This window comes from Notamacropus eugenii, chromosome 5, assembly GCF_028372415.1.
Source record: "Notamacropus eugenii isolate mMacEug1 chromosome 5, mMacEug1.pri_v2, whole genome shotgun sequence".
NCBI lineage: Eukaryota > Metazoa > Chordata > Mammalia > Diprotodontia > Macropodidae > Notamacropus > Notamacropus eugenii.
Window position 1 is genome coordinate 405,653,634 of NC_092876.1, and position 19,475 is coordinate 405,673,108.

At 38.3% G+C, this 19,475-nt stretch overlaps 1 protein-coding gene across 3 annotated transcripts in view; it reads left to right on the top strand.

The window, feature by feature from the left end:
- The window catches only part of TMEM131 (transmembrane protein 131), a 274,693-nt gene extending 255,632 nt beyond the window's left edge, over positions 1 to 19,061 (top strand). For 2 of the 3 annotated variants that reach the window (XM_072614595.1, XM_072614597.1), the window contains 10 exons: positions 5,261 to 5,436; positions 7,828 to 7,961; positions 10,230 to 10,357; positions 10,545 to 10,697; positions 13,401 to 13,566; positions 14,478 to 14,599; positions 14,704 to 14,800; positions 15,735 to 15,832; positions 16,877 to 17,040; positions 17,983 to 19,061. In XM_072614595.1, the coding sequence (XP_072470696.1) occupies positions 5,261 to 5,436; positions 7,828 to 7,961; positions 10,230 to 10,357; positions 10,545 to 10,697; positions 13,401 to 13,566; positions 14,478 to 14,599; positions 14,704 to 14,800; positions 15,735 to 15,832; positions 16,877 to 17,040; positions 17,983 to 18,270 (1,526 nt within the window). In that variant the 3' untranslated portion in view covers positions 18,271 to 19,061. The remainder of the gene's footprint in view (positions 1 to 5,260; positions 5,437 to 7,827; positions 7,962 to 10,229; positions 10,358 to 10,544; positions 10,698 to 13,400; positions 13,567 to 14,477; positions 14,600 to 14,703; positions 14,801 to 15,734; positions 15,833 to 16,876; positions 17,041 to 17,982) is intronic. The other variant, XM_072614596.1, reaches the window with a different exon arrangement.
- Positions 19,062 to 19,475: the final 414 nt, after the last annotated feature.

Here is a 19,475-nt window from a genome sequence, read left to right on the forward strand (position 1 = left end):
TAGAAATGATTGATTTTACAAGATAAGTTTTTCTAAGATTGAGACCTCTGTAAATTTTACTTTAACTGTGATCTGTAATATAGCAATAAAATCAAGGACCTGTGACTTTGTTAGTGTGGGAACTCCCTCCAGAATGCATTTGTGATAATAATCTATAACTTGTACTCTTAGAGAGTTACCTGAAGCCAAGAGAGGCTAAGTGACTTAGCCATGATTGGACATCTGAGAGGTTTGATTTAAATTACGATATGCCTGATTCCAAGTCTAAAGTTCCTGCTCAGTTGAGCTTTACTAGTTCCAGTTAATGAGATTTTCAGTTTGCTCAGATTCAGATCTACAGTCAATAAGTATTTATTAAGTACCAGTCTTGGGCAAGGCCATGTGCTAGACATCAAAGTGCAAAGAATGAGAAATTTCCTACGGGTGATGAGTTTACATTCATTTTGGGAAATAGCAGTGTTAAAAATATACACAGCATAAACATGGAGCTAATAAATGCAAGTACATACAAAGAGCATTTGTATTTGGGGAGCTCAGGAAAATCTCTGTGCCCAATGTGATGATGCCTGAGCTACATCTTAGAAGAAGAGAGGGACTGTGAGGCCACATGCATTCCAGACATGGGAAGGAGAGTAGGATGGCCAGTGCAAAGACATGAAAACCATCAAATGGAGCGACAGTCATTGTCCAGCAAGCCTCAAAAAGACAGGGTAGGACCTTGCTGCGCAGGGCTTTAAAAGCTCAGCAAAGCAGTTTATATTAGAGGCAACAGAAACTTCTGTAGTCAGTTGTCTCAAGGAGTCATATGTTCACTTCTGAGCTTAAGGGAAATTGCTTCGGACTAAAGGTGGAGAGAGACTTAAGACGGGGAGATCAATGTGGTAGTTGTTCCAGTACTCTCATGGAGAGGTGATGAGGGCCCCAGCTATCCTAGTTGTAGGAGTGGAGAGAAAGGGTTGGATGAAAGAGATGTTGTGGATGAAGATGTGGAGAGATTTAAGAACTGATTGGATTTATAGGGTGAAAGAGACTGTACAAACCTGGGAAACGGGGAAGGGTGGTGGTGCCTTCAAGAGAAACAAGGAAGTTTAGAAAAGGTAAAGGTTTGGGGTGGGGAAGGGGAAGGTAGATAATGAGTATATGACTTCTCCAGGATATCCACTTAGAAATGTCCATTAGGCAGTTTGGTGATCTAGATCTGAAGCTCAGGTGAAAGACTGGAATGAGACATAGAGATCTTGGAGTCCCCTACATAGAGATGGCAGTTAAACCCACAGATGCTGACAAGTTCACCAAGAGAAAGAGTATAAAGTGAGGAGAGGACCCAGGCCTAGCTAAGATTGCCTTTTTGCAATGTGGCTCTTGTACTTCACTTCTTCTTGACTGAAATTCTTGTACAAGTTGCCAAACACTTGAATACACTCCCAACACGTCCACACCTTCATATCCTAGCTCAGGGGAGTAGAGCCTGCAGCCTTGAAGCCACAAGTGGCTCTAGGTCCTCAAGTGCAGCCCTTTGATTGAATCCAGACTTCACAGAACAAATCCTTAAGGGGATCTTCAATCCTCTTAAGGCCTCAGATTCCCCACCTTGTCCTAGGTGGTCTCTGTCCACATCCTCCAGTCAAGGAGATGGCCCCTACAGATGAACCACCCACCCATCCTGTGATAAGCCTTTTACCGGTGGAACCAAGAATCTGTCCTGAGGCTCTCACTGCTATGTGATCCGCCAGCCCTCTTTTCTTGCCCCTCATCTTTCAAATGATGTACTTTTTGCCACGTTGAGTGCAATCCTTTTTCAGGACTATATTGTGACTGGCTTCTACATTGCCCTGCAACTTTAGTTCTTCAGAGACTATTTTATTCCATGACTTGCAGCCATATCATATCATATATCTCTCAAAGACTATTTTTAAGCTTTTGTCATTAAAAACATTTTACAATTTCCCAAATGTAATCTAACATTCCCTTATTCCTTTTCAACTTGGGGCCTAGTTCATTGTCTATCCACGGTGACCGCCCACCATATAGTCTCTGAACTAATAGATCACGTTAGTCAAAAAAATGTAAGTTCCTACTATGTGTCAGGCATAGTACTAAGCACTGGGAATACAAAAAAAAGCAAAAGGCAGTCCCTGCCCTCAAGAAGCTTACAATCTAAAGGGGGAGAGAGCATGCAAACAAACATATACAAACAAGAAGGTCTGGAAAGGGCTTCCTGTGGAAGATAGGATTTTGCTTGGGATCTGAAGGAAGACAGGGAAGCCAGTAGGCAAGGATGAGGAGGAGAGAATATTCCAGACATGGAGGACAGCCAGAAAAAATGGCCAAAGCCGAGAGATGGAGAGTCTTGTTTATGGATCAGCAAGGCCAGTGTCACTAAATCAAAGAGTACATTGCAGGGGGTGAGATGTAAGAAGACTGGAAAGTAGGGGAAACTTAGGCTATGAAGGGCTTTGGACACCAAACAGAGGATTTTGTATTTGATCCTGGAGGTGATACTTGCCACTGGACTTTATTGTCTAAATAAAGAGGCCAGCCAACCATGGCCCCTGATCTGGATATGGACCACCAACCTTGGTCTGCCAAACACCGTCTAGACAATAGGCATTCTTTATCCACTAGGTTTCCCCCTGTACAGATAGACTGACACCTTTTGAAGAACTATGGATTATACTTAGTAGGTTCTCTAGTGTCCTAAATTTGATTGCAGTCATCATAATGTCATTCACCAACAAATAAATCTGTAGGACCTTACCATCCTTTGGGATTTTCTTAGACTTTTGCTATCCTGAATCAAATGCTTATTTTAATAGTTGGCAAACATTAAACACAATAGAATTTTTTTATTTTCTCAGTCTTTTCTCCCGGATACTCTTCCTTTTCTAACTTTGCTCTTTCCTAGTTCTCCCCCTACCTGTCTGATTACTCCCACACTGTATCATCATTCATTTCTTGCCCCCTCACTATTCATGTTCCTCAGGACTCTGACCCAGACTCTCTTCCCCATCTACACCTTTCATTTGATGTTTTTACCATCTCTCAGAGCGTCAGTAGTCATCTTTAACAGATGTACCCTTACACTCCTATGGCTCCCACCTATTTTAGGCCCTCGTCGTCTCTCACTTGGAATCAGTACAACTGTCCCTTCCCCTGCTTCCGTTCCCTCACCAACCCTCCCTTCACACAGCTTTCATACTAGTTTTCTGCTAAAACAAACTCCTCTATGTATGCACTAGAGATCCCATACTATCCTGTCTTATATAGTAGATTTCCCCTTCTATCTTCTCGATTCTCTTAACTTCAGTGTCTTTCTGTCCCACTAGCTGCTTTCCTACTGTCTACAAACATGTTCCTGTTTCCACAGAACATCTCATTTTATATATTGATACCTGCTAGGTATTACCCCATATCTCTTCTCCCTTTTGTGGCTAATAATATCCTTGAGAAGGCTGTCTGTAATAAGGTCCTCTGCTTCCTTTTCTCTCACTCTCTTAAGTCTCTACAGTCTGGCTTCTGATTTCACCATTTAACCCAAAGTGCTCTCTCTCCAGAATTACTTAATGGCCTTTTCTCAGTCATCATCCATCTTGACCTCTCAGCAGCTTTTAACAGTATCAGTCGCCCTCCTCTTCTTGATATTGTGTTCTCTCTAGGTTCTGATGACACTACTCTCTATGAATTCTCCCCGTCCATGACTGCTCCTTCAGTCTCTTTTGCAGTATCTTCATCCAGTGGTCTCCATTAACCATGGCTATCTCCCCAGGCCTCTCTCCTGGGCCCTTATCTCCCTCTATACTGGTTCACTTGGTGATCTCATCCTCTCCCATGGATTATCAACTGCTTATCTATACGTAACCTCTTTGCTAACCTTGAGTCTTACTCCCTATATTGAATATCTTCAAGTAGATGCCCATTAAACTCAACATTATTGAAAATTTAACTCATTATCTTTCCTATCAAGCCTTCTCCTGTTCCACACATCCTTATTCTGTTAAGAGTACAGCAGTCCTCCCAAGCCACCCTGTTTTGCAACCTAGGTGCCATCCTTGACCCTCACTCTCCCTCCACCCCATTTTACCTCCATAACATCTTTCACGTATATCTCCTCTGTCCTCTGACACTGTCACCACCCTGGTGAAGGCCCTCATCACCTCATGCCTGATCTATTACAATAGCCTACTAATGGGTCTCCCTTCCACAAGACTATCCTCCACTAAGTTGTCAAAATTATGTTACCAAAACAAAGGTCTAATCATGTCACCCTCTACTCAGTAAGCTACAGTGGTTCCATCCTCCCTGTAGGATCAAAAATAAAATCCTTTGGCATTCAGAGCCCTTCAAAACTTGCTCCCTCACCAACAATTTTCAACTCTTCTTATGCCTTAAATCTTGCTAGATCCTCCATAGTCCAATGACCTTGGCCTCCTTGCTGTTCCTCAGACAGGATCCTTCATACCTGGAATGCTCTCCCTCCTCATCTCTTGGCTTACAGGGACTATTCTGCATTTTTTTCTTTATATTTCCAGTTGCTACCATAGTGGCTTTACATATAGCAAGGTTGATAAATATAAACTAAACTGAACTGAATTTCGTTGAAAGGCTATGCTAGAAAATCACTTCCTTAATACACTATACCTGGAAATATAGCATGCCATAGTATATAAAGAGCTGACCTGACCCTGGGCACTTCTCAGTACCCCAGGCCACTCTCTCAAAGATTAAACATTTCAGAGTGCTGACGTTCTGCATTCATAGAGAAGGTCCCTTCCTTGGAAGTTCTTTCTACTAATGAAATCACAAATCCAAAACAACAACAGAAAATAAAACCCAAAAAAGTTATAATTGGTTTGGAGATCTCCAGATAGAGAACCGAACTAGGATGTTCTTCATAAGCTGAACTCTCTCCCTTCTCACGTTCACCCCTAAAAATCCCCTGGCTTCCTTCAAGAATCAGAAGAATGTTCACCTTTCTCAGGAGGCTTTTCCCAGTCTCCCCAGCTCCTAGAGCCTTCCCTATACCATGCATGTGTCTATGTATGTGTTGTTTGCACCACAGAATGTTAGCTCCATGAGGGCAGAGGCCATTTTTGCCTTTCTCTTTATCCCTAGGGCCTGTAATACAGTTCCAGGCAGCAAGTGCTTAATAAACACGTGCTTGTTGATTCTTCATGGTTAATATCTCTTCAGATCTTTTTTTTAGGGGATGATTGTTGTTGTTGAAGACTTAGAAACAGGAGTTTTGTTTTGTTCTCCATAGGGAAAGGCAAGACTCCTCAGCGCAAAGTCAAACCACTCAAGAAACGAGAGGAGAAGGAGAGAAGAGGAAAAGGGAGGCCACAAGAGGATGAGCTGAAAGATTCTTTGGCTGATGATGACAGTTCTTCTACCACCACAGAAACCTCAAACCCTGATACAGAACCACTTCTAAAAGAGGTACGGAACTACTAAAGCACAAAGACATCCTTTCTGTAGTGCAGAGAGTAGCCCTCATGTAGACACTAATGTTCTAGATAAAAATTGGACTCCAAGGACGTCTAAGTATTGACCCGTTCTAGTTACTTGGCATCAAGCAGATCATTTTACGTAACGTCCTCTCCATGTCCCCAGAGGAAAATAAGGGACACCTGTTACTCTCACAGTTGTATTTGAGGGAAGAACAGTGAAATTTAAAAGTGGGAGGAAACCCCTTAAAAGTCATATTTTACCTGAAATGTGTGGCTTAAGCAATGTATTTCAAGATTCAGGTTTCAAAGGGAGAAACAGGACCACTTTTGTGTTTTATTATGTTGTGTTCTTTGTTTGATCAGTAGAAAATATTGGAACTAGCCAGGGAAGTAGCTTTTTATTTCATGATAGGATAATAAACTCATAGTTGCCATAAATTACAGCATTATTTGTAAGATGATATGTAGTGATTCAGGGAAATTAGCATACTATTTTAATTTTGATATTCAGAATAATACTGTCCCAATTAAATTTAGTATTGACAGATTCTTTATCAAGAATTTGTATTCTAACATATTCCCAAGGAATGTTATTGGCATTCGTTAATTTTTAAAAACAGTCTCTGTGTGTGTGTGTATCTTTTACTTTTTCCATCAAGAAGGAAACTGACTTCCAACTTCAACATTTCCTCATATTTGTTGTAAAAGCTTTACATATATTCTTAATGCTACATAAAAAGTGATGATAATTTAAACCAGTTATAAACTTATGAGTTCCATATTTGATGAATATTGAATATATATCAACTCCAGTTTAATTGACAAATCATTTGAAATTTCCTCAGTCCCTCAACTCTTCTCTCTTCCTTTTGAACATCATCTCTGTTATTACCTCCTAACATTAGCCTCACAAACTGATTCTTACCTTTATACTGCTACTCAAATCATTTCCTCAGTCTGTCTGTTCTACAGAAGTACTTGTCAATAGCTTTTTATAAAGTTCCTCCAAATTTTCTCCCTGTAATACCATGCTGTTTGCATTACCCTTTTTTTCCATTTTCTTACCCACTTGTGTATAAGGTGAACTCTCCCAGTTATGATACCTATTTCACCATTGGCATGTAACTTACTTTCTTCAACTGTCAGTTTTCTCATATCAGGGTAAGTCTTTCACTACCATTATCCATAGGGGGGATGTAGAGAAATCACTCTATAAATTGTATAAATGCATTATATAAATATGAATTGCTATTGCTGTAGAATCTTATATCATTTACATGTTGCTTTAAGAAAGTGCTGGGGTGGGAGAGTATGAAATGTGTCCAACTAAGTATCACGCTTTATGATGGAAGCCATGTGTCTCCCTATAAGGTGCTCATTAAAAAAAAAATGCAATCAAGGTATTTATCAGAAATAGGGGAAATATGAAGGAAAATATTTTTTCCAGGTTATTGCTATGACTTAGCACCCTCTAGGATTGTAGAAATTACATGGTATATGATCTGTTCAAATCCAGCTATGTCATTAATGACCGTGAGTTGTAAAGTTGGAGATTGTTCTGGGATGGGCCTGACTTAGGCCAAACTCCTTATTGTCTAGGTTTACTGCTGCAGATAAATGAGACACTCAGGTCATTCAATAGTTAGCCATAGCAGGAGAAGGGTATTTCATAAGGACAGGCAACGAGGACACCTCACATTAATTTACCTGAACTCCTGCAATCATTTTCCATGTGGTAAAACAGCTAAACTTCGGAAGTTCCCCCTATCCCCACGTCCCTATGGCTACTTTGTATTTGGGTTAGAAGTTCTTGGTCTCTTGAGCCAACAAAGTCTCAAGGAGTGTCTATATCACTTAAAGAAAATGTTGCATGTTGGGAACGGGGAAATGGGGCTTGAAGATGTTGCTTCTACCTCAGGAAGTCTGTGGGAAATTAACTGATTATGTTCAGTCAGCTTGGCATGGGTCATTTCAGCATTAGAAGAAAACATTCCATTGTTGGTCAACTCGATGATGGTTCTAGATTTGAATGGACTTAGGGACTAAAGGGCTCCCTTTGGACGTATTACCAAAGGGTTATATTAGTTTATATTTTTATAACTTCTGCTATTCTTAATGAAAGCAAGGCCTTGTGAAAAAAAGTTACCAACTTGTCCTCTTCCCCAGGATCTCTGCATAAGTGACATTTGGCATTCTTTGTCACTCTCTCAACTCCAACCAAAAAATAAACATTTTCTCTTTGATAAGCTTGACCAGGTTAAGATGTTCTATTGTAAAAAGATGATGATAGTGATCATTGTGCTCAGAATAAGAGTGCAGGTTTATTTGATGATCTTATGTCTGGTCAAACTAAACAGATTATGCCTAAACAATTTCACAGGATCCAGAACGACAAAAAGGAAAACAAGCTGCGCCTGATAAACAGGGAGGTGAAATGTCCCAAGTGAAACAGAAAAGCAAAAAGCTCTCGGCAAATGTGAAAAAAGAGACCCCAGCAGACGTAAAACCCCTCAGGTAACACACACAAGAAAATCAACACATTTAAAGTAATGCTGCTCCAGGCTTCAGGGCATTCTAGATCCTTCTGCAAGGGCAGCAGAATGTGAGTCTTGTCCTTTGGCCTTGTGGTTGCAACTTCACATTTAGAGAACTTCTGTAGGGAGACATAAGTGATGTGGACTTCACATGCTAAGAGGGCACATGGGAATATACTAGGGAAAGAGCTCTTGATATGGAGTTAGAAATCCTGATTTCAGATCTCAGTGTTGCCACTTAAAACCATTGTGACCATGACCAGTTCAGAGAACTTCTGTCACCTTAGTTTCTCCATCCATAAACATGAGGCAGGTGACCTATATGCTCTCTAAGGACCCTTCCAATTCCAAAAATGGGATATTTCTTTTTTGTTCATTAAAACTGCAAATATTAATCACTAATTTCTCAGTATTCCCAAGAAACTTTTTAAGGCTAAGTTATAGAGTAGGTCTGAAACTGTACTGAAAGGGGATGTTCCTTAATGGAAGTGCATTATGTAGATGAAATGACAGGTCCAGTAAAAAACAACAATAGTAATTGGACTTAATACTAAGTGTTATTCTAAGATGAACTGTGTAATAAATAACTGAAGTCACCCTAGAGGTAATATCATCCATTATTGCTTGGAACTTGGCATAAAATTTAATGGTATTAGACTGTATTTAAGGAGATTAGTAATACTTTCTTTGAAAATAATAATCACAGTCCTATTGCATAGGCTCCAAAAATATGTAACAACAAAGCTTCACTCTTATTTGTTTTATCATTCTCCTGTGCACACCTTCATCCATAAATCTTAAGATCTCTTTAAAATGTGTCACTAGAGGGCCTGAGGGACTAATAGTTCAGAGAGAACAGAACAGGAAAATACTAAGTGATATTACTTTTGTAAAATTAAATCAAACATGGTAGCTGCACGGTTTTATTTTGTCTAACATGAACCCCTTTGCATAATAGAGTCACATAGCCTTATTGATAAGTAATTTTAAGACACCAAAAGATTTCATAGTGGAGCTCTTTCAGTACTTTGGGCACTACACAAATGTCTGTCTACCTTACCACTACATACACCCCAACACTGCCAGAGATTTTAGGGCGGCTCTCACTGGAGCAGCTTACTAAAGATGGTGGTGACTGGGAAGCAAGGGTTGAAATGGGTCTGTTGGAGAGTCTGTCAGCTCAGAAGCGTAAGTAAAGAAGAAAGCAAGAAAACCAGGAATCGCTTAAGGGGATTTAATTTCAGCTGTGAACTCCTGGGTATCATAAACTGTCTTATTTCACTTTGTTATCCTGAAATTCTACGAGTTCAGAACACCTACTTTATAAAAATAGAAATACTTTTGGGGAACTTATAGGGCAATCCATCATTCATACATTAATCTGAAATGATTCAGTCCTGAGGCTTTTATCCTAACCTAAGAGGAAGGTAGGTGGCACAAGAGATTGAGCACTAGCCTGAAATATGGAAGACTGAAGTTCAAATCCAGCCTTAGACACCTACTGGCTGTGTGACCCTGAGCAAACCATTTAACCTTGCTCTGCCTCAGTTCCTCATCTATAAAGCGGGGATGATAATAGTGTCTACCTCCCAACATTATTATAAGACCAAGTGATACAAACTTTAAAGCTCTATATAAAAGCTTCTTGTTACTATTATTATCCAGATTAGATTATCCATCCTGAGAGAACAGAGTTTTATTGTAGGGTAGGAAAGACTTGGAGCCCTTTGGAGTCAGCGCACACTTGGGCAGATGCTGCAAAGATACGAGGGAGGCACCAAACACAAGCTTCTCTTTCAGAAATTTGTCCTGGTTCTAACAGTGATCCCAGGAAAAGGAAGCAAGCCATTTCTCCTTTTACTTCTTATTCCACGTGACCTTGTATTTCTACAAGTCCGACTGGTTGAATTACATTGACAAGAGGAGTTTGGGGTTTTTTTTACACTATTCTGGGAATCTTAATCATCATTTATAACATCATTTCTGCACTACTGTATTTCTGAGTTCCAGATGGTTGACTTATAAACACAACTTAGCCCTAAACTGAGGTCTGCCTGTAAACAGCTGCAGAGTTAAGAGAGACAGTTTTAAATGTGCATCAGAGGCTCTGAAGGGCTCAGCATAACCTTACATATTTACACATTATCAAAACCATCCCTTAAAATTTAGTGTCAGAGGACACTTCTGTCCAGGCATTAAAAACAAAGAAGGGGTAAATCTGAATCTTACACCCATGATTGCATTTCAGTTCATTGGAGCTACCATATACTCCACCAATGGAAAACAAACAACGCAAAAACCTCCCAACCAAGAGTACTCTTCAGCAGCATACATTGACAAGTGGATCTAAATTACGAAATCCACAGAAAATAAGAGGTATTGTTCATTTTGATCTTACAAATATCCCTTTTGTGTTTTGATGGTAAAAATAATAAAAATGTTGATTGAGATAGTTTCTTGATTCCTAGGTATATAAATATATTAAGATGTATATTTTGAAATAGGACTAGGAGAGAAAGATTCTCTTGCATTAATGGCCATGTTATTATTTGATTTTGTGCAGGTACAAGTAATAAGTTAGTGGACCACAGGCCACCTGCCCTAGCAAAATTTCTCTCTGGTGGTCACGAACTAGGCAACACCAGCAGCTCAGAAGGGGAAAAAGACTCTCCCCCACCAGAGTGGGATTCTGTGCCAATTAGTAAAACCGGCAGCTGTAAGTACACTGAGTTAGAGACTAAAGTAGTCTATTTAATGATGAAGAAAAATGATATTATATCTGTACAGTTTTTATAAAAACTAGTGTTCATTGCTTTATAAAAACCTGTCATGCAAAATTCTGCATTTACAAAACAAGCTAAGGGGTGATTATCATCTTTCAAGTCTCCTTTACTTTAGAAAAGGATTTAATACTGACATCCTTTAAATAGTGCGTTTAAAATGTAATTCTTTGTATCAGTGTTTTAACTGAATTTTGGATTTTATTACTTTCTCTACTAATTTCTTTTACCTTAGTTGTCAACATAAGCTTATTATGATTTAAAGTAAGCATCACCTTCTTAAGCAGCACAGGGCCATGCTGTACAGAAGGTAAGTCATAATTTGTAGAGGACATGAAATCAGGATCTAAAATGAAAGACAGTAAAGTCAGATGTTGATGAGGATGTTATTTTAGACACAGAATCTTGCAATGGGCATTGTTGTTTTGTTTTGGCCATTCTGTCTTGATCCTGTATTTTGTCTGCTTTTTATTAGAGAGGTGATCATAGAGAAGGAAAGAGAGGCGTAGTACCAAAGGAGCAATAAAATATATTCAAGTGTAGAAGCATCACAGTCCTTCTGCCGTGCCTCATGCAGACATGAGAGTGGCACAAGGTTCTCCGAGGCAGAGCCCATGGAATGGAAATGCACATAAGGTCTGCTGAACGAAAAAGACTACGAGGACAGTTCTGGCCACTGACTGTCCAAGGATCAGCCCAACTAAGTTCAGAGAGGCTGACAGTCGCTAGGAGGGTGATCACCATGGAAGCAGCTTTTTAGCCATGGAGACCCATGAGACAATATAAAATTAAAAATGGCCTTAAGTATTGTGAAGACCCTTTCTTCAGTTACAGTGGCAATCTGTCACCAAAAAAAAGAGTAGTAGATGCTAAAACCCTGCAGTTAGTAGATCGTCTACAGACGTTAATTTAGCTCTTGGTCATCTAAATGTAAGATCCTTGTTCATTAATCAGGTTGCTGATAAGCATTAAGACCGACTATGTAGTATGATGGTTCCATCATAGCATGCTTCCAGCACTGTTACTTACTATGAGCATAATTTTGGACAAAGCATTTAACCTCTTTAGGTCTCAGATTTTGTATCTGAAAATGAGGAAGTTGAACTAAGGTCAGTTAATAAATATTAAGCACTTACTATATAACTAGACTCAGTGCTAAGTACAGTGTATACAAAGAAAACCAGGACAGCCCCTGCCCTGAAGGGTGTCACAGTCCAGTGAGGGAGATGCATTCAGACAACTGTGTACAAGCTATCTGTTGGCAATGCATTCGACAGCTTCTGCTTTCCACCAGAGGGAAACTATTTCTTGGATGATAAAGCATCCCTTTCTTTTAACCTACAACCCCATGTGCATGAGTGGTTCGATGGCCAGATGCATTAATATTGGTGGAGTACTCAAAGCTTTGCCGATAATTGGCTCTATGGGAAGGGAAATGGCATTTTTTCCATTAATGTTACTATTTTAATCAGACTAGGAAGGTGGGGTGTGAAGCTGTCATTTAAGCTAATAAGTAACAGACATTTAAGACTAATGATGGCTCTGGTCTTAATGTCAATAAAGGGCATTTGAGGTCATGGTAATGCTGCATTGGTCCCTCTAATTCTTTTTCTTGGCACCTACTCTCTTCTTCCCTTTATTTTTCTCTTTTTTCCTCTCCTCTTCTGTATGGACATTGGACCTTCTGTTAGTCCCAGAAGGAATTTCTTATTTAAGCTGTCAAACAACAAAGATTGATGGACTCTGTTGGAGATATTTATGTAAAATAGAATAGAATACAAAATACAATAGAATTGGAGGTTCAGGAAATGTCAGTAACATCATGTCCAAAGAATAATAATTAAATCAGAGTTACAACAGGTAGAAGCAATTAGAAAGCTACAGAAAGGAAATCTGACAGAATTTTCATTGGAAAATAATGTAATGATACTGCACAATTTAAACATCATCCCAGGAAGAGATATTGCCTGCATTTGATGGACTCTGAACAGTTATATTTTGATAAAAATATTTCCATCTGATGTTAAATAATCAGTTTTTTAAAATAGCTATTCAAGGGCCAAAAGCATTAGGACCATTTTCTCCTTGTACAACTGAGACCTCCATCTGAGAGGTACGTGGATATGAACAACTTTGATAACAGGATCTTATATATAAAAACATCCTTAGAATAATTAGGGGCTTGTTCTTAACAGTGTCTACTTGTAAAATTACCAATAAGGGAAGCTATCAAAGGTATAACCAAATAATAGTGGCTTTTTGACCCTTGCAGCCCATTTTGGAGTCATGGTGAGTCTTCCTCATCCCCACACTGTTGATTCTGTTGCCTAGGAGCTAGAGGATTCCTCATCTCCTATCAGAGAAAGAGGTGAAGGAAGCAAAGTGCTAGGAAAGCCATGAGAGTCCAACAAAATTTACCACTCTTGATCATCTTTGAATTCAGATTAAAGTCCAATATGGAATTTATAATGTCTGCAACCTTATTGCAGAGGTATATATTATCTTTCACTCCTTTCTTTCTATAAGTTGAGCTTCAAGCCTCTATAAATGGTGGTGCTCCCAGGCTTTTACTTCAGGGTAAGACTGCTATAATAAGAATGAAAGTATTAAATTAATGAGACCTCTTTTTGATTTCTCAGCTACTGATAGTCTTTATAAATTGTCTCTGCAAACCCTCAACGCAGACATTTTCTTGAAGCAACGACAGACCTCACCAACACATGCCTCTCCATCCCCACCCCCTGCATCCTTCTCCTATGTGCCCCGAGGTTCTTACAGCAGTATTGTCAACAGCAGTACCAGCAAGTAAGTGGACATTTCTGCTTCCCATTAAAAAGACTTTTTAGGCATACCCATTTGTAGGTGTATTAAAATGATTTTACTTTTAAGGAAACAAAATATTTAGCCTAGTTTGTTACGTATTTAATATTTGACATCTTTAATAAATAGGAAATTTTCAGTAGCTAGAAGCTGGAGAGGCAGCTAGGTAGCACAGTGGATACAGTACCAGCCTGGGAGTCGGGAGGACCCGAGTTCAAATCCGACCTCAGAAATTAACTTAAATTTAAAAATTTATGGTGTTAGATTGCAGAGAATTAGAAGACCACAGAAGGACTTAATACAAGTAACTTCAGTCAGCCTATAGCCATTGCTAATTGAAGAAGTGTTATTATCATTGACACCGGGCATAGTATCAGAGTTCTGTAAATCAGAAGTATCGGACACAAGGCAGGCAACCCTCCCCAGGGCAGTACAACCCAGATTAAAATGTAATTGGGAAGTAATGAACAAAATAAATAATGATACAATAAAACATAGATAATATTACATTTTAAAAACCAAGTCACTGTGCAATTCCCCCAAGATTCCTCTGGCTCCCAGTCCTATCTGAATTTAACACCACTGCTGTAAAGGACTCACAGTAATTGTAAGATTTAGAGGTTTAAAGGTCTTCAAAGATCATGTGACCCAACTGAGCTCACCCACATAGTAATTGAGTAACAGAAGAGTACTTGGATCCAGAGGTGACTCTACTGCTTCTGACTTGTATAATGGTGGACAAGTCACTGAAGTTCATCATTTTAAAATAAGAGAATGTATTTCAGAGGTCTGAAGCTTTAAAACTATGATCTTAAGGTATTCTTATCATTTCTAAGACAAATGTAGACTCCTAATCCTAAAAATAATGAGTTTTTCCTATTTTTCTTTCATTTAAGTGAGTCAGAAATGAAGCAGCCTAGTGGTAACAAACACAGATTGTCAAAGACAGCTTCACTTCCAGGCAGGAATGGCAATCCTACGTTTGCAGCTGTTGCAGCAGGTTATGACAAGAGCCCAGGTAATTGATCCTATTTTTGAAACAATAATAATTACAAGATATTATTTCATTACATTTAGTCTTATTAGACTTTAATTTGATGTAATTGGCTTTTGTTGCTGCAGGTGGGAGTGGACTAACAAAGCTGTCTTCAAACAAAGCAGATATTTCTGGCAGTCTCAGCATTTCACACACACCTGTTGACAGTGATGGCTCAGACAGGTATCATTCATTTTCCATTCCTAACTATTAAAAAAAGTCAGGTTTACATTTCATACTTAGATATGCCTCAGTACATTTGTTCCTGCATTAGGAAGAGTAAGAGTATTTTACCAGAAATAGTATCAAGCTGTCATGCTTGGTTTTTCCTAGAATAAAATAGTCCATTGCATTTCTTAACCCTGCTTAGCAGTTATGTTGCTAAGTATTTTATCCAGTTTCCGAACATCAGTCAGTTGTTTAGAAGCAGAGGTGAGGAAGCTACTTAGCTGTTTTCCTCAGGATTTTCTGACATCTGAATGAGAAAAGCTCAGCTCATGTTTAATTCGAGAGGAGGCTGAAACTTCATATGTGATTGATACAGCACTGAAGTGCTGTTTGGCTGTTGTTTGAAGTGCAAGCTTATTGTTCCACTTTGTTAGGCTCTATTACAAGGATGAGAGCCAATTATGAGAGACTAGAGAAGAAAATATATTGAAAGGAAGTAAATGCTTGTATGTCTTATAGTATGTCTAATCATTATAAATGGTAGGATTTCATTTTGGTGAATGGTGCCCTTTTTTTTGAAACAAAAGTAAAAACCTTTGTACAGTATAATACTATACACTTTTTAGGTACTCAGTAGGTATTCATTGGTTGATAAATTTTCCCCAAAATAATTTTACAATAAGTGATCAGAAATTAAGAAATTTCTTTAGATCTTAAGTATAGAAAAGTATTCATTTTTCTGCCAAGTCTCCTTCCTAGAACTATCAGCTATACTATATAAATATCCCTGAATTTCTAGAAATCTACAGATAAACCATTGCGGCATGCCACTTATTTGGTTTTTTGGCTTAATTGCCAAAAGCCAGTTTATCATCATATTTCTATAATGAATGTTTTCACTGACATTTATGCATTTTTGTATATTGTACTTTCTTCCTGTATTATTTAGCTCTGGTTTGTGGAGTCCCATCAGCAACCCAAGCAGCCCTGACTTTACACCTCTCAATTCATTCTCAGCCTTTGGGAATTCTTTTAATCTAACTGGCGGTGAGTGTTTGACACTAAACTAGTAACTAATCAGCCACCAGATGTAGAAAGTAGCTCGTTCCTTTCAGTATAAGTGAAAACAGAAGGAATAAAAGTCAGAACCTGCATGAAGGAAGGAAGGCAAAGGAAGATACATTTGTCATTTCACTGGAGACCTGAAAATAATATTGTTGTAAGTAGCCCAGGACTCATAGAAATACAAGAAATAAGGTTCTGTTGTTGAGAGAAGAAAATTAGCATTGTTCCTTTGGATAGAAATAAATTAAAATGAAGGTTTGGCTTTTTTGTGTGTCAGTGGACTCTTTTCTCAGAATATTTTTAGATAATTAAAGGAAAGGCTGCATTTCAGTTAGAGGTGATTGCCAGTAAAGATGATATCTAAGCCCATAACCCCCCTGAAATCTATACCTAGGTTTAGAACCCCTTGTTTAGGGGTTTTTTTATTTTTACTTTTGGAGTTTCCTTAATCCTTAATTCAGGAACTTCTCAGTGCCTTATCATTAATCACAATATTATGCCTCTTATGGAAGAATTAAAAGGTCAGTGGCAGGAATCTTCATATGGAAATATTTCTCCTACACACCTCTCCCATTCACCTCAAAGTTTAGTGTTAGAAAATGGTTTTTATCAATATATTACATACAGCACCATAGTAGAAAACAATGAGGCAGTATTTCTCTAAATAATGACTTCTGGAGTCACAGTAGCTAGTATTACCTAATCCCTTTCTAACTTCTTTTTCTTGTTATGCATGGATATTAAGAAAGTGTCAGATTTAGCATTACCTAATGATGCTTAGAAATTACATTTTAATACAACTTATTGACACTTAGATACTCTGTTTTAAAACTATCTTTTGCAATTATGCACAGTACAATAGGGCTTCTTAAAATTATGTGACAGGATTAAGTTAACCCTTACATACAGTAGGTGCTCCACAGATATTTATCAAATGAACATTATCATCTCTTTTAAGTTCTCCATCAGGGTCTAAGTGACACTTGCATAGTGAAGAAAGGATTTTCCATTCTTGTTTCCTTTCAGAGGTTTTCAGCAAGCTTGGGCTGTCTCGGTCTTCCTTCAGTCAGGATACCCAAAGAAATTGGAATGAATTTAGCCATGTCCCCTCCTACCTTTGGGACACTTCAACCACCGACTCTGCCCCTTCTTGGCCCACTAGTTCAGGTTCCCCAACTCATACAACTTCGGTAAGTACCTGTGTTCTTTAGAATTCTTGGTCTTTGTCATCACACGCTAAGGTTGCCATTGTCAAAATTTGAGCATCATTTCGAAAGTTTTATACCCATCAAATAGCAATGTTTTCAACTGAAGCTGGAGGTAAGCACTCCTGCTCCCTAACTTTCTGTAATACGTATACCTTGCTGCTGGCATGCTACTAAAATGTATGTTACACAATTAGATGGGACAGTGGGGAGGGTCAAGAAGTTCTAGGTAGAACAGCCAATTAATCCTCCTCTCCCCCACTGCCCCAGTTCTCTCACAGTTTATGTTGTTGAGCCATTTCAGTTTGAATATACAACATTCTCCTCTTGATAAATTGGAGCAATTATCAACTTCTTTCAAAATTTCTCTAATTACTGAAAGGGGGAAATCTGTCTCTTTACATGGCAACTTATCAATTATTATTGTGTTGTATAATAGTTCAGATTGAGAACTGGCTGCAGTTTTCTAAGTAAAGTAATCTTCTCTAGTAAACTAGAATTTAATTTATTCTAGTTCTTTTTTTTCTTTTAACAAAACCCTGGAATGCAGAAACATGTTTGCATTTCACATGTGCATTTATTAATCTTCCATTATGTGCCTGTAAGAAAATTGTTTCTCAACAAAATTCATTTTTATTGGTAGAAAATCTGTTTTGAGGCATTAAAGAAAAAAAGCAAACATTTAAATGGAATAGTTTCTAATAGTTGGTTTTAAATTAGAATTAGGATTTTGAAGGTCCCGTGAACTGTCTTTAGACTATCAGGATTATCTCGCTTAGAATGTAGATCTGATACCTCCAATACATGTTTTAAATTCAAATAAGCAAAAAGAAACCTATGGCATTCTTATCATATTGTGATTAACGTTAACCACATAGACATTAAAGTTCAAATGATCATCTTTGTGAACTTTTTTTTTTTGTACAGTCAATCCTCGGAAGCTCCAGTAGCCTTTGGTCCACTTCTACCCCATTTAGCAATTCCATTTGGTCAAGCAATCTCAACAGTTCCCTTCCTTTCACCACTCCAGCTAATACACTGTCAAGTATTGATCTGATGGGCAATGAAAACTCCCCCACTCCTGCTGCCACTACTCTCCCCAACCCAGCTGATGATATGGGACAGACCTATAATCCATGGCGTATATGGAGTCCAACAATTGGAAGAAGAAGCTCAGATCCCTGGTCTAATTCGCACTTTCCTCATGAGAATTAAAATTGGGTTAAAAAAGGGGGGGAGGGGGGGTACTCATCCAAATCATGATATGCCAATTTTGAGACATCTTAGGCTGTCACTCTCACTGCTTCCCACCCTTTCCTCCTCTCATCCATCCTGCCTTCCCTTCCCAGTCCATAACCTTGCAAAACAGTTATGAGCAAGTCAGGCTTTTTATCACTTTGTTCCTTTCAAATCTTTCTTGCAATTATGATAGTGTGAGATTTGCTGTTGTGCTTAAGAAAAAGTCTGGGTTTAGCCACCACCTCCAGTAAGATCTGTAAATCTGGGCAACTACGTTATTATCAAAGTTTTTGACTCCAGTCCTTTTATTTGCTGTACAAACAGAAATTTGACATTACATCTAAAGAAATAATTTGAGTTATTCAGAAGTCTTGGCATGTGACAGTTTTATTAAATTAACAGGTTTGGTTCTTCAGTAATTTTTCCCAGTATTATGCGCCAAAATCTAATTTAAAGAAATATATACGCACTTTGTGCTGAAAATACAGAGTATTTTTTTAAAGTAAGGCTGTCTTCATTTAAAAGCAGATTACAGAAATGTAAAACAATGTCGAGCAAAAGTGGATGAATGTAAGAACATTCTGTTGAGACCATAGACATTTTCTGTGCTGTTTGTATTTGAGGTATGGAACATTTGTAAACCTGAATTCATTTTAAAATTGAACTGAAATGCACATAGCCAAGTCTTGAGATATAAGACTGAAATGTGTATTTCTTAAAATACAACTTTGCATTGTACTTTGAAATAAATGATGCTTTTTTCAAAACCTTGTATCATTTTTAAACATAAGAAGCAAATGAATTCACAGCTCCTAAGATATCATCATGCCACTGTCCTTAACTTTGGGAAAGTCACATGTAAGGATCAGGTGAAAGTGAAATTTTTGTAACAGCTGTCATCATGGACTCCTTTATAGTCTGACTGAATTACTATGTATTTCAAAATCACCAAAGGACCTAGATAGAAAATTAAATAAAGTCATACCATTTGAATCCACCTTGAAGTCATGTAGTTAGTGATCATCTAGTCAGTCAATAAAGATTTGTTAGCGCCTACTGTTTCTCAGATATTATGCTGGGGAAACAAAGAAAGGTTTTTTTAAAAAGTCCCTGCTCTGAAAAAGCTTACAGTGTAATGGTGAAAACAACCTGTAAATAACAAAGAACAAACAAGATGTGAC